Here is a 15,544-nt window from a genome sequence, read left to right as displayed (position 1 = left end):
TCGTGATTACAGGACAGAATTTTTCCCCTGAGGAATTGCTGTGCGCTTACGGGTTTATTCCCATCATAAGGAAAAGCATTCATAATAAAATAATTTGCTTTTATGATTTATCCAGCTGTTATTTTGAAAGAGGCAGTGACCCCTCTGCATTCTTAGAAGCTCCGTAGGGATTTCCTTTCCTTTGATGCTTGGCCTAAAGTACTTTTTCTTTTAGCAATTTTTAAAGAAAGGTACAAAGCTTAGATGTTTCCTGAGCCCTTATATATCTGAGAATGCTATTTTGCATCTCAGACTTTACCTCTCAAAACTTTTTTTCGTTGTCCTTTGGCATTTAATGAAGATGAACAACTGCATTCTGGGGTCACCATAATTTTTTGTTCCTTTATGCGTAAGCCTGTTATTTCCAGCTGAATGTTTTTAGTAGTTACTTCCCAGCTTTGTGCAAAATGTCATCCATAGGTACTCCAAAAAAGGGGGTGAGGGTCCTATGATCAAATGTGTTTGGGAAATACTGGTTCCTATATGCAATGCTAGAGATGTTCTGTAATTGCAGGATTGCTAACTTCCCACACTTAGTTAGCATTTCCCAAATGTATTTCACCACAGGACCCTTTTGAGTTCACAAGTAACAGCTACTGGGAAGTGTTCTGCAAAGCCCAATTTGGGATACACTGGCTTAGAATTTTAATTATATTCGTAATTAACCTCTCAAAGGACAGGCAGATTGCGTCTATGCAAGGGTCTCTTTTCACTATTTTATTTGTTTTGGTCTGGAATGCAGGATTCTTTTCTTTTCTTTTTTAATTAACAAAACCTAAAATACACTAAGGTATGATTTACTGTTTTAACCACTTTTAAGTGTACAGTTCAGTGGCATTAAGTACGTTCACATTTACTGGGCAAACCATCAAAATCCCCTTGTTAAACTGCACACTTATTTTTTTCTTCCCGTCTCAAAAAAGTTTCCTTAAATCCCCTGAATGGCATGTATCCACCAGAGCAACTCCAACATGCTGGAGGCTGTTTTGAGCCGTGGGAATGCAGAAGAATTGATCTTTTGCTCTTGCCTTTGTTCCTCAGAATTCTGTCACCCAGAGGAGGTTGGCTCCCCTCTCGGCCACCTGGCCGTCGGTCTCACCACATCTCTCTGAGCTGCGTCCGGAGATGCTTCTCAAGGTTGACCTTGACAGTCTTGCTCTTTTCTGCTTGGATCACGTTTTAAATCACTGTACTCACGTCTCAGTTTCTCTGCCTTTTTTTTTTTTTTTTTTTTTTTTTAGCTTATCCTATTACCTTATTTTTGCTCAGCTTTTCTTTTATGGCTTCATTTAATAGTGTGTTTTCTCAAATCTCATTGAGAATACCAGAGAGGTTTCCTACAATGTGCTTTATTTACTTCCTTTAAAACATAATTTTCAGGGGCGCCTGGGTGGCTCAGTCGGTTGGGCATCCGACTTCGGCTCAGGTCATGATCTCACAGCTCGTGCGTTCGAGCCTCGCGTCGGGCTCCGGGCCGACAGCTCAGAGCCTGGAGCCTGCTTCGGATTCTGTGTCTCCCTCTCTCTCTGCTCCTGCCCTGCTTGCTCTCTCTGTCTCAAAAATATATAAACATTAAAAAAAGTTTAAAAAATAATTTTCCAAGTTATTACCTTCCAAGTAGTCTTTCCCTTTCCTTTTTCTTCTGTTTGTACAGAGGCTCCACACAGAGTCTCCTCCTCCCTCGCCTTCGGTGAGGAAAAGACCCGGAGGCTTCGTTTCTGACCGGCGGGTTGATGTCAGTGTCTTCGAGTCCATTCCCAGAATGGAGTTAGCGTTTGTGTACTGCGAGTTTGTCCGGTAAGATCTTTCCTTTCCTTGGCTCAGAGACTGAATAAACGGGGTGGAGCTTGGACACAGTTGCATTCCTCCCTGGGCACCAGGATCGGGGCTCTTCCTGTGGCCATCACCCCGCCAAGCCTAGCCCGCCCTTCCCCAGTGTTGTTCTGGGTATAGAGACGGCTCCCCTGGCAGGCTTGCCCTATTCCCTGCTTCCTGCCCAAGTATTCGCTGTGAGATGCAGTTTCCAAGTGTTTGCAGACGGAGAGATTGAAATGCGGAGGAGGTGGAAACGCGATAAATGGCAGCACCCTGGCCAATGTAAGCGTCCCGCCCTGGTGGTAGGCCAGCGGCTCTGCCTTCTGGCAGGTGCACACTTCGGGTTTCTCAGCGCGAGCAGGAGGTGGGGGCAGAAGGGAAGGTCTGTCAGCCTCGCGCCCAGGGGGATCCGGGACGCGTGGGCCACTGACATTTCTTCATCCGGTCTCATCTGTTTCCGAGCTTGTAGAAATTCCTCCAGATCCTACGAATAGGCTGGACATGTGTTCTAGCTGTGGGAATTTTAAATTTTGCCGTTCGCATCATCTTTGGTCATTTAGTGAGAAGCAGAAGAGGGTGTTAGCGGATGCCATTTTAAGCTCAAGTCTATAATTAAATTCTCGACTTTGATGGTAGGAAAAACCTGCTGAAGAATTTCTCTCCTACTAGTAACAGGCAGTGATACAATATGCAAGGATGCAAAGCAGATGGGTTCAGGATGAAGGCAGACGTGGCCTGAATCCCACTTTCCTTGTTTACCAGTTGCTGGATCTTGGCACATTGCTGGTTGATTGCCCTTCCCTTTGTACCTTCATAATCAAGCCCGAAAAGCATGGGTTCAAGTCCTCTCTGTCCTGAGTCCACCTGTGCAGTGCCCAAGCACTCAGATGAACCCAGCGCAGTCAACTACAAGTACTTTGGAAACCATAATTACTCCACGTGCATTTTCAAGTGGCAATCATTCAAAAGAACTACATGTATAACTCTTCTCAAGACTGTTTCAAACTAAATAAGTTTGCTTTTAATTAAGTCTCTAATTGAACCAATTAGAGATCAATGCAAGGGGAAAAGTTCAACAGGAGACTGGTTGGATTAAGGAAATGCCCATACTTTGCATTTAACAACGCTAGGCTCTAGTTTTTATTAGCTCATTGAGTAGATTTCCATATGTTCAAAAATCTGCCAAACAGGCTAAAAGCCAGAATAATTAAAACAAATTATTTATTCCCAGTTCCATCCATTTAAGCTTTCTCAGAAGTTATTACAGAAGTGAATACTGAAAGCAGAAACGAGAGTTCACAGCTGTAACATTCACAGCAAAGTTCATCTCTACAATGGCCTTGATTTACAAGATCCAAGGTGCTTCCATCACTCAGAATCCATGAGGAAAGTTTCGAAGTCCGGATCCAAGTCAGAAACAAGGGCACTTACAAAGTCATCAATGGAAGGACATTTCTGAAGCATACCTGCAAACAAAGAAAAGATCAGCCAGCACACCCACCTGCAGACAGTAAAGAGGAACAAAGACACTCTACACTAGGGGAACATTCTGGCTTTCTGAAATGAGAGCTTGGCTCTATGACCTATGTGAACATTACAGAAAGTCATGAGTAAAAAAAAATTCATTGTCAGTATGTGGGCCCTGAAGCTATTTATGATTTTAATATATTTTTACTATCTAATAGCAGTTAGAATAGAGATTTAGGACCAAATAGGTTTCCCCAGAGTTAAAAAAAAATTTTTTTTAACATTATTTATTTTTGAGAGACAGAGAGCGGCAGAGCATGAGCAGGGGAGGGGGAGAGAGAGACACACACACACACAGAATCCGAAGGAGGCTCCAGGCTCTGAGCTGTTTGTTAGCACAGAGCCCGATGCGGGGCCCACACTCACGAACCGCGAGACCATGATCTGAGCCGAAGTCGGACACTCAACCGACTGAGCCACCCAGGCGCCCCTCCCAAGAGTTTTTATATTGCAGATATTACTATATACTTAGAGTGATGTTAGAAGACTGAATTGTTAGTTATCTTTGAGTGCATTGGTTCAGAACTTAATACGTTTATTTGCTTATCAAGTTTTACTGTGAGGTTCTATACACTTTAAAATCAATCAAGTGTAACTCTTTCGTAGAAATCTCATATCAGAGTCAATTTATTGGCTTCCCTCCAGATTTTCCCATTTTGGAGAACTCCTAGATTTGCAACTTTCTAATTGTATAATGAGGAATCACTTAAAATATCTGGTACTCAGATTTCATCATTTAACATTTGAGGTGGCTATAAATATAAAACAAGAAGATGTAATAGAAAACAAGGAGGCATCGTGTCTAGCATGTCTTAACAATTCGGTAAAAAGCTAAATTTATCACCACTCTTCACTCTCAAAGAAGCCAAGATTCAAGCAATCAACGTTGTTGTTTTGACCATTATTCTTGGCAGATAATTCTTGGCTAACTCAAGGGTTGCGCAGGGCTCTATACACTGGCCTTTAATTTGGGGGTGGATCCCATAAAACTCATTCCAAAACAGAGACATTAAAAGATTGACAGAGACCTCTATTATCATCTCAGTCTTTAATGCAATTCAATTAAGATGTCTTGAGTATTTACTGTGTGTAAAGGATGAGGCCAGGTCACAAGCATTCAAAGACAAGCAGGCTAAGTCACAATATGACTAACTGTGAAAGCTAAAATTATGAAGGGTGTAGAAGAAAAAAATACCTTTGTGACTTTGAGGTAGGCAAAAGTTTCTTAGACAAGAAAGTAACAATAACCATAGAAGAAAAAAAACGATATGCTAGATCTCATCAAAAACAACAACAACAACAACAACAACAAGATCTTAACTTCTTTTTTTTAAAAGAAACCATTAAGGAAATGAATAGGTAAATGACAGAATAGGGGAAAACACTCAACATAATATATACCTCATAATGGATTGGTATCCAGAATATATAAAGGACTCCTTCAACTTATAGAAAGTATTTTTAAAAGGCACCTGGGTGGCTCAGTCAGTTGGGTGTCTATTGATTTTGGCTTAGGTCATGATCTCCTGGTTCATGATATGGAGCCCCATGTCAGACTCATGGTGACAGCAGGGAGCCTGCTTAGGACTCTCTCTCTCCACTCTCTCTACCTCTCCCCTGACTCGTGGGCACTCTGTCTCTCAAAGAAATAAACATTTAGGGGCGGCTGGGTGGCTCCGTCGGTTAAAATTCCTCCAGATTCTCCTATTTTGGAGAACTCCTAAATAGAGCTTTGCCTCAGGCCATGATCTTGCAATTCATGGGTTTGAGCCCCACATCAGACTCTCTACTGTCAGTGCAAAGCCCACTTCGAATCCTCTGTCTCCCCCTTTCTTTGTCCCTCCCCTCCCATGCGCACATGCGCTCTCTCACAAAAATAAACATTAAATAAACATTCTTAAAAATTTTTTTTAAAAGGGACAACAGGTTTGAGTAGACCTTTCACAAAAGAAGACAAGCAAATAAACACAACAGGCACTGAGAAGACACGTCATCATTGTCATCTGGGGAAAGAAAACTAAAGAACACAACCACCAGAAGGGCTAAAATTCCAAAGACCAAACGTAGGCAAGACTCTGGGCCAGCCTGCATTGTCACATATCAGTGATGGAGGGGTGAAGTGGTACAACCACTTTAGAAAAAGATCTGGAAGTTTCTTCTAAGATTCGCACACACGTACCCCACGACCCAGCCATTTCCTCCCAGGTATTTACCCGAGGGAAATGAAGGCATGTCAAAAAAAAAGGATTTTACAACCCCCAACTGGAAACGACACAAGTTTCCACCGATAGGACGTGGATAAAGAAACACGGTATATTTGGAAAGTGGAATACCACTCAGCAACAAGAACAACCACCTACTGATGAGTGAAACAACAACATGGCTGAATGTCAAAAGCCTTCCACGAAGGAGTGCATCCTGTTGGATTTTATTCACAGGAAGTTCAAAGGTGGGCCAAAGGAGTCTCTGGTGAAAAAACATCAGAAGGGCTGTTGCTTATGGGCGTGGAGAGGACAACTGACTGAGAAGGGACACAAGCCAGCTCTCTGGTGTGATGGTCATGTTCTATAGATGGGCAGTGATCGGCGTTATTAAGCGTATATATGCCTCAGAATTCATTAAACGGTACATTAAAGATGTATGCATTTCACTGTCTATAAATATTACCTAAAAAAGAGAAATAGGCATATAATAGTGTCTAGGGCAAAATGTACTGCTGTCTGACACTTGCTTTTAAAAATTATATATATTATATACACATGACGTCTTGAGGGGTGGATAGAGGAATGGATGGTTGGATGTGTGACAGAGACAATAAAATGTTCATTGTAGAATCTAAGTGGCAAGTGCGTGAGTGTTTACTGTTCTTTTCATTCAACTTTTCTGAATGTCTGAAAAGTTTCAACACAAAACGTTTGGGAAAAAGTCAACTGTGGGTGTTAACAGCATGCAAAGTGCAGTTGGTGGGAGAAGAGAGGGAGGAAGATGAATTCTGATGGAGAGATTCAGATGGCTTTGTGGAGGGATGGGATCTGAGTGGAAACTTGAAGGACAGGGAAGGGTCAGGGTCAAATTAGGCCCTTCTCGGTGGAGAGGACGATGTAGGAAGGCACGAAGGTGGGAAAAGGAAAAGAATGTATACTGACCACTAAGTGGTCTGCTGGGGTCTTGGAGGAAGGGTGGAGGCTCCGGGAGACATGTTTTATGAAGACTCTAGGGCTTGGGACGACAGTGACCAGGATGAGAAGGTAACTGGGCCAGAATGTGAGAGGAAAGCCAACACATTTAGGTGCCGGGCTGGGGGGCGGGGGAGCCATCAGGCCTCAGTTGGCCGTGAGACCAGAGAGTTTGGGGGCGGGTCCAGGACGGGACACATGGCCACGGTCATTCCCATCAGGGGGAGCGGCCACGTGGGAAACTGTCCAAGGACTGGCTTGCGTGGCGGACATAAAAACAGTCGTGCCAAACACATACTTGTAAGCCACGGACTAGACCTGCAGTAGTTAAGAAAATAAGACTGTTGTAATATTTTCAACTGCAGATCAAAATATTCTCATCCTCATCCAAGTTCAATTCTACTATCTTCACCCAGGAAATATCTGAGAAATAAGGAGAAGCTACTGAGGGGGGAAGTTCATTGCTTTGTCTTTATTTACAAAACTAAAGTTCAAAACATAATTTTCCTTTCCCAGTCAAATAATCTCTACGGTGAAAGAAGGCCTTTCCTCTGACCCAGCCGCATCACTAAGGATGGAAATGGTTGAGTCTTTGATGGTTGCTAAAGTAGCCCATTTCACATTAGATTTTTAGATGTAGGTCGTTGCTTAAGTAGAAGCAATCTGATTAATAAATCAGGTTTCGGGCACTTCCTACGCGCCAAGTTTCTTAATGCAGAGAACAGCTGTAGGGAAAACATCTAAACGTGGCTCTCAATCAAACGTGTTAACCTATTACACCCTTTTCTTCCCTTTAGTATGTGAAACATTCTATAATTAAATGACTGGTCATTTATAATTAAATGCCTGGGCCTGTCAGAAGGTAAAACCCAGTTATTCAGAGCCAACCTGTTCAGTTAAGCATAGCCTCCTGTCCCTTTGAAGTGGTTCACTTTACTCAACAAACTGCCAATATAAATATGACCTTGCTCTGTCCTTCGCGGGACATGGACCTAGCTAGGCCATGTCCTTCTCCAGTCTCCCATCCTCCACCATGCCTGCGTCTCAGGGAATGGCAATTCTAGCGACAGCACAACAAAAACATACACGCTCATGGCATTTTTAAATAAAATCTGGTCAGAAGTGGTTTGGTCATTTTTGTATGTCATGTGACTGCTAGAGACGAAGGTCCCCAGAAGAGGAAATCAGGACTCACTGGGATAAAGAATAGTCCTGAGGCAAGAATTCCCTTGGCATATCGTGATGGTATCCTTGCTTTAATTAGATTTAAATGTTTGGCAAGTGTCGACACGAACTAGCTTCTACACAGAGAATTAAAAGAAAAACACGACGTTTGCAGGCAGTTCCTTAAATAAGAAAAATTGAAATTAGCTTTTATATGTGTGTATGGCCCAAAAAGTTCCAGGAACTCTTTGATTTTTTAAAAAGCTGACAAAGACGTCCCCCTTGTCTTCAAGTCGTAATCTTAAAGGGTGATGATTAGACCCGCGGTCTCTTGGGAGCCCCTGGGAGCCAGGTTGGAGCTGTTCAGTCCCTGAGTGGAATTTCCAAACGTGTTTCACCGTGGAAGTTACCTAACTGGGGGCGGTGGGGGGGGGGGGGGCGGGGAGGGACAGACGGATTTTGCCAAAAGAAGACTGAAACCTCACAACTAAAAAGAGGGAAGTGTTGACAGCCATGTGAGAAAGACAAAGTTGCATTAGGACAGACTCCGCACATATCAGTTCATAAAAAGGAAACGAGGGAGTTGACTTTCATCTGTCCTAGAGGAAGAGACAATACATAATGAGTAGTTGAAGAATGATGATTTAATTTATTTTTCTCCTCATTTTACCTGAGGGGCAAATGGGCTAATAAAAGCCGGTGCAAGCCAGGACGTTTTCGTCTCGACCGCTCCGCTCCAACTAGCATGTTTCATAACCTTGCAATTATTCTGGGCCCGACTAAAATAAATTATGATATCAAAAGGATTCCAAGACTGACTCTTGAGGCAGGGGGGTTTCCAAATTGTACTCTGTGCTATTCTTTCCAGTGCCTGTTGGCGTAGAGCTGGGAATAAGTGAGGGTGAGGACAGCAGGCATGAGGACCTGACCCCACACACGGCTGGTCGAGAAGGGGTTCATCAGAAAACAAAGTGCCTATAGCAGGTATCTGCCGATCATATACTATGGGCCAGGCACCTCGCTAAGAGTATCAACTCATTTGAACCTTAAAGCACATCTGTGAGGAACCTACCTTGCTAATAAAGCAGAGCAAAGAGAGATCGCACGATTCTTACTTTGTTGTTGTTGTTGTTGAACCCTGGAAACCTGGTGCCAGAGCCCATGCTCTCGGAGCGCAGGGACATACTGTCTCGTGCCTTGGAATTTTGTAAAACAACACATTCTCAAAAGCTCCACATTTAAAAACCGGCATCCCGGATACGACAAAACCCGTATGTGTGGGGACATTCTGGACGGGTCGGGGGAGTCTGATAGCTGCCTGATGCCACCGCGGCTATACGGACCCAACCTATTAACTGTCCCCTCGCTGCCTTGAAGACGGAGCCAAAATGTCCATTGTCTTTTGGGCAGCTCGGTTTTGGCGCCACAGTTTACCCTTTGCAAACGGTCACAGCTACTTAACTATCCGTGGCGGTGGAGTGCAGAGGACCCTGGGAGCAGGCTCTACTGAAAAGGCCGTACGGGGAACGTGGCTTTGCCCGGCCGTGACCGGGACCCGAAGCTCGGCCGTGCTTGGCCGCTGCTACTGCAGTTCGAGGCATGACACTGGCAGAAGGAAGTGCCTAGGAGCTCTGCGCTTAAGGACGTCTTCTGGGTGGCCTCCAAGTATCTGTGGTAACTCCTTGCAAACAGAAGCCCTTACATGTTTAAGGGGCTCCCAGCTCTGCATATTTCTACGCTTTTACTGAGAACAAATTCTGTCAGTTCCAAGATGAGTTCAGTGCGTGTATGAAGCTGCCAGTTTACGCCCTGTTAGTTTGTAATGTATAATACATAATCTAACCAGGCCATTATTTAAATATCAACATATTCTTGGCAGGAACTCTTTAACCTCTTGAGTGCCCATCTGGATGTCCAAGTAATACAATTATTTGAAAAAAATGACAGGGCAACTGGTTGGCATGTCGATTATGCCTCTAAGACAACCTGGCAAAGAGGGAATCTTGTTATGGTCCCCTTTACTAAGTGCCCCGGGAACACGGGAAATGACTGGGGCACTTGAAACCACTGTATATGTACATTGAGCTCCCAACACGGAGCTCGAGCCCATGACCCTGAGATCATGCCCTGAGGCAAAATAAAGAGCCAGATGCTTAAATGACTGAGCCACCCAGGCACCCCTAGAATTATTCTGAACCTTGGAAGGGAAGAGTTAACGCCTCCTCTTTGGGTCTATTTCACATCTTGCTTAACACCAACCAAGGGTGCCCAAATAAAGCTGTGGCTGAGTATGACCAAAGTTTAGTGAACGCAAAGCAGGGTGACTGAAGTAACTATAAATAAAATCTTTGTAGGGGCGGCTGGGTGGCTCAGTCAGTTGGGCGTCCGACTTCAGCTCAGGTCATGATCTCGCGGTTCTTGAGTTCGAGCCCCGCGTCGGGCTCTGTGCTGACAGCTCAGAGCTTGGAGCCTGTTTCAGGTTCTGTGTCTCCCTCTCTCTCTGCCTCTTCCCCACTCGTGCTCTGTCTCTCTCAGAAATAAATAAATACTACAAAAAAAAAAAAATCTTTGTGAAGTTTTTTTTCTTTCAGTCATTCACTTATTCACTCACTCACTGTGTATCTGAGTGCCTAAAGTCAACTGAAGGCAGGCAAAAAGATCACACAGTTATTAGGAAGGTATAGTATATACACTATGTATAAAAATGATTAAGAATCTGTTTTATAGGAATATAAAACGGCGTAGTTCTCAGACAAACATCATGGGTATTACCTGGGAACCTGCTAGAAATACAAATGTTTGGTCCCAACCCCAGACCTACTGAATCGGGAACCGGGAGGGAGCTTGGCAGGCAGTGATTCTGATGAAGTGTGAGTGCCGCAACCCAGATGGACACGTGGAAGCTGAGGAAAGTGGAAAATGCGATCGGGCTTCTCTCCGTTGGCACCTCTAACTCACACAGGACGGGGCAAGGGAGATGTATTCCTGTTCTATTCAGCTAACCTAGAAAAAAATATTTGTTTCTCAAGTGACATAGGAAACAAAAGCAGGATTGGCTTGGGACACCGTTCGAAGTTATGACTGCCAGGCCTCAAGAGAGAGGACACAGCTGGCTGGACAGGCCCCTGAAAGGATCCAGTGGACTTGGCATGAAAACAGTCTGAAAATCTGGGGGCGGAGGAGGCGGGAAGGAAGCCGAGGGGAGCGTGGCGCAGTGGGAGGGGGGTGCACCGGACTGGCCTGGCTGAGAGGGGTCCCAGACGGCAGGCGAGCTTCGGAGGCGGGAGGCAGGGTTTTTGCTTTAGGAAAGGAAGCAGAGTGTACTTTGATCCCTAGCAACTCCCCGGGAGACAGCGCTTGGTGTTTCTCGATGACTGACTCTCTGGTGAGGACGGCTCAGAACACATCTCAGAGGCTTCCTTCACGTAGCGATTCTGACCGTTCGGAGCTTGAGAACTGCAATCAGTTCTGTCCTTGAGAACTGTCCTCCGTGGACAGGAGCCCAGAGGGCCCGGCAGGGGCGCCTTCTCCAGGGAAAAGACAGGGAGGTCCATACAGGAGCCCGTGGTTGGCAGGAATGTCGCGAATTCTGTCAAAATGGGGTCCTCCTAGGGTGACTCAGAGAAGGGGGGAGGCGGGGGGAGCTGGACGTTGGTGAGGTCGACTCCCCATAGACTTGACAAGCTCCCTCCTTGAAGGGGTTCGGAAAGGACACCCCGGCCTGGATGTTCCACGCCCCACGGCAGGGAGCAGGCGTCCTACTCGAGACGGAAAGTCTGTGCAAACATTTATAAAAAATTAAATGCTCCGAGTACCTGCGTGCTAGAGACACTAGGCACATGGATATGGGTGGGACACGATTTCTGCTCTTGACAAGTTCATTATCTGGGGAGAAAACCACGGAGATACGTAATAGTGAACATAGAACAAACGTGTATATGAGGTAAGACAGGGTCGGCGCAAAGGCGGGAGTGATTGAGTCACGAGCTCATCGTGGCGAAAGCCCCCTGGGACCATGTCGTTCTTTCTCCCGAGACCCCGGAAACTGCACCTTCTGAGCTCTGCTGTGACTTCCCCCTTTGATTCTGTGGCCACCTGCACAGTATCCCAAAAAAATTCTGCTTTGGTAAGCCAGAGTGGGTTCTATTTTTTCAAGAAGATTCCTACTTGATAAGAAGATCAGTTCACAAGTTATTAAAAGGAATTTAAGGACACCTGGGGGACACTGATATTTTTGTTTGATTAAGGATCAACTTTCCAGACCCAGGGCTTGGACTAGAGGCAGGTAATTTTTTTTTTTTTTTTTTGCGCATTTAAATAAGTCTGTCTTTCCTCAGATTCAGAAAGCCTGAGTGATACACAGCAAGCTTTATGTCGGATTTCCTCTCTCCAAGTTCACCAGGGAGGAAGGGAGAGTCTTCCTGGCCAAAGAGGAGAGACAAGCATCCCACTGTCTCACAGTCCTGGCCAGGTGTGCTGGGAGGCGTAAAGGGGGTCTAAGAAGCAGGTAGGATTGTCTCAGGAGTGTTTGGGTCCTCCTGAAGTGGGTTCTCTCCCTGTACAATCAAGGGAAAAAATCGCCTTTACGTTTTGGGTTTCAAAGGTGCAACAAAAGTTCGAGGATTGGCTGTTGTCCGAGGCTGGCCAGGAGAGATGAGGCCTGGGTGGTCCATATTCGGGGGCCAGGTGGAGGTAAGCCCGACACCTATCGGACTGGCCACGTGTTCAGAGCCCAAGATAGCCAGGGAAAAAGAACTCCTCAGTTCTTTGAAAATCAAAGCTAAAGGGCAATCATATTCTGACCTTTCAGACACTGGTATTTGGCTTAAATTATATCAGTCAAGTTTACAGTTAGGGCCTACAGGTACCATTTATTTAGGGGTCAGGCTGGTGGACCAAGACAAGCCGTAGGCCCCCAAAAGGGAATGTGCTGGGGAACCCCTTCTGGGAACACAGCCCACTCTGTAAAAACCAGCCAGGTAACTACCATGTGGTCTGATAAACAACCTCGCGGGCAATGTGCAGGTGCAGGTGAGGATTTTAGGCTGAATGGACCATTATCTGGCTTGGCATAGCGTTCTATAACTTAACATTTCAGTGTAATTCTCCTCTTCTGACTATACCAAGGTTCTCCTTTGCAGGGATGCCCAGGGGAGATAGAGAGGAAAGATAAATTCTTCCTTTTCTAAACAAAGCTTCAGAAGCCTCTAAACAAGGTACTATATCCTGATGGTTAAAGCGAGGGTTTGGTGAGCGACCACCTGAATTAACCAACTGGGTAAGGGACCTTAGAGCAGTCCCTTAACTTTCCATACCTCGTTTCTGCTCAGAGCAATCGGAAGTAAAGGTAAAATGTTAGAGTGGAATATAATGTTTGAAAATCATAAACCTGACAGAATGTCACCTTCTCTGCTAGACTGTTGCAAGAATTAAATAAGATAGTGCGTTTCCGACAGAAAATGCTCCGTAATTGGTAACAATAACAACCAGATCCAAAGGTTTATAAAGACCTACTTCCCAGTTCAGTGAATTGAAGAATGAGGTAGGTTGCTTACTTATTTATTTGCACAAGGTGAATTCCAAAACATTGGTCTGTGATTAAGAATTTAGGATAAGCTCATCAAACTCACAGTCCCAAGCGAGTTACCCAACTTGGTGTACTTTTTTCTACTTTTTGCCGTATCTGCTTTTTAGGAGATAACTGTTTCTCAGCTAAATGAAGAAAACTAAAATGAGGGAAACAAAAGATGCAACGAAAACCCTTATTAGGAGCTGTGAGAAAAGGTTTGTCAAGAAGAGATCACCGGTAGGGGTGCCTGGGTGGTTCAGTTGGTTAAGAAGAGATCACCGGGATGATGGGAAAGTTCTGGAAATGGACAGGGGTGATGGTTACAGGATCGGGAATATAGGACATTGTGAATGCCCACTGAAATGCATATTTAAAAATGGCTAAAATGGTAAATTTTATATTGTATATACTTTACCCTAATTTAAAAAACAGTGAGGACGAGGGCCCAACGTACTAAGATAGAGCCTTTGATTCCCCCAGATGGTCAGGTGGCCCTGCCACCTCGGGGCTCTGCTGGCAAACACAACAATAACCAGGACGTGCCGACAGGCAGCTGAGCCCTCCAGATCTGAGAATGAGGGAAAAGGCCGGTCTGCGTCCGTTCTAAAAAACCCATCGTAACAGTAAATGGCTGTCTTTCGTGAAATCATCACATGTGCCAAACGCAGCTCCGTCTGATGAAGAATTACAGTACAAAGGCTGGCCTGGCAGTTTGAAAAGCCTGAAGTGAATTTTATGAGATCAGAACTCTAATTCCAGATCTGGCTCTCCCAAGCCTAGGGCAACCGCACTGCTCACCTTGTGCACTTTGAAGTTTTTCTCTGCTACAAGGCTGTGGTTACCCACACCTTTCTCTAAAGGTGGATTCCCACTATCTCCGATCAGTTCCTGGGAAAATCAGAACATCAGCCAGAAAGTGAAATTCCTTTCTTCCTTTGAACTGAGAAAACCCGATGCCCCCCCACCCCCACCCCCAGCTCGGTTAATGTCTGTCTCTGGTCAAACGGGAGGTTCTGTCTACGGGGCTGCTGACTGGACGGGTGCAGAGGGCCTGAGCTTCCTGCCGGACAGACGCCGATCCAGCCGGAGCCCCACATACGCGCTGTGTTTACAAACTGGTTTCTTTTCACTTTATCGTCAGACGGAATAATTCCATTTGCAATTACACTTCTGGGTCACAAAACATTTTGCCTTTTGAAGCTCCACGTCTTCCTTAAACAAACACACCCACATATTAAACGTACACACACCCTCTTCAAAAATCAGTGCGTTTACAAAAGGGAGGTCTTAGCCTTGAGAACGCAGGTGCTCTCTTCTCTTCCAGCTCTTTCTTCCAAAAAGCTCTCAGCTATTTCAGAGGCCACGTTGAGTAAACAGCCAAACAAGCCAGAGATTAGGGATTCTGTTTCCTTGGCTCTCATTCCAGGCTTGCCATTTACCTCTATTACTGCAACTATGTCATAATCCTGGAGCCACTAAATTCTAAGTCTGCTTCCAGGACATGCTTCCCTCCTTTATCCCTGTTACGCTGTGCAAGGAGACAGGGTTGCTGCCAATGAGTGTGTGGTGAAGTGCCAAAACCTGCTGGGCGTTCTCACTCGACAAATCTTATTTGGCTACGCGCAAGCCAGTTGATATCTCACCGACTCTGGTTAGCACACGTCACCTTTTGCCACTGTCCCTGGGGGGGGGGGGGGGTGAATCTCACTCCGAGACCTCAACGGTACCTTCCTTGAGCATCAGTGTATTTGTGCCCAACATTACAAAAGAACGAACGGGAAAACACAGTGGAAGGGGCACACAGGCACTTCTCAAGCCGAAGCTTCCTGGTAGGACCTGAAAAATCAGTGGAAGAGACTACCGGTCCTTCCGAGATGCGTCCGGGTGCCCGAACCGGAGTCGCACCCCCACCAGGTGCTACGCTGTGACCTTGGGCAGTAAACTTGGGAAGCACCACAGGACTGCTCAGTGCGTGAAGCGGGGGCGGGGGGAGACACAGGACAGCGTGCTCAGCACAGCACCTGGCACATCAAAATCTCCCCACCGATGTTTCTAGCAAGTAGTTACAGGTATAGTTACGGTTTTCGCTCTCATTCCTGTGGTTGCTGCCACTGCTACTCTCTCCAGTCCACTCAACTCCAACAGGTGTAAAAGCAGGAGAAATTAGTCTGAACTGGTTAATGTTCAACATAAAGCACTACTTATCTTAGGAAAATCAGCATGTGAGGCTCCTGCAGCCTTTTAATGACATTCC

At 45.4% G+C, this 15,544-nt stretch overlaps 1 protein-coding gene across 3 annotated transcripts in view; it reads right to left on the bottom strand.

Annotated features, from left to right (window-relative positions):
- Window positions 1-3,058: 3,058 nt before the first annotated feature.
- The window catches only part of MIPEP (mitochondrial intermediate peptidase), a 162,333-nt gene continuing 149,847 nt past the window's right edge, over window positions 3,059-15,544 (bottom strand). For all 3 annotated transcript variants that reach the window (XM_086715155.1, XM_086715156.1, XM_025924782.2), the window contains one exon: window positions 3,059-3,320. In XM_086715155.1, the coding sequence (XP_086571281.1) occupies window positions 3,293-3,320 (28 nt within the window). In that variant the 3' untranslated portion in view covers window positions 3,059-3,292. The remainder of the gene's footprint in view (window positions 3,321-15,544) is intronic.

This window comes from Puma concolor, chromosome A1 (genome assembly GCF_028749965.1).
Source record: "Puma concolor isolate L17-30 chromosome A1, mPumCon1.1.hap2, whole genome shotgun sequence".
Lineage (NCBI taxonomy): Eukaryota > Metazoa > Chordata > Mammalia > Carnivora > Felidae > Puma > Puma concolor.
This window is presented reverse-complemented; position numbering and strand designations above follow the sequence as displayed.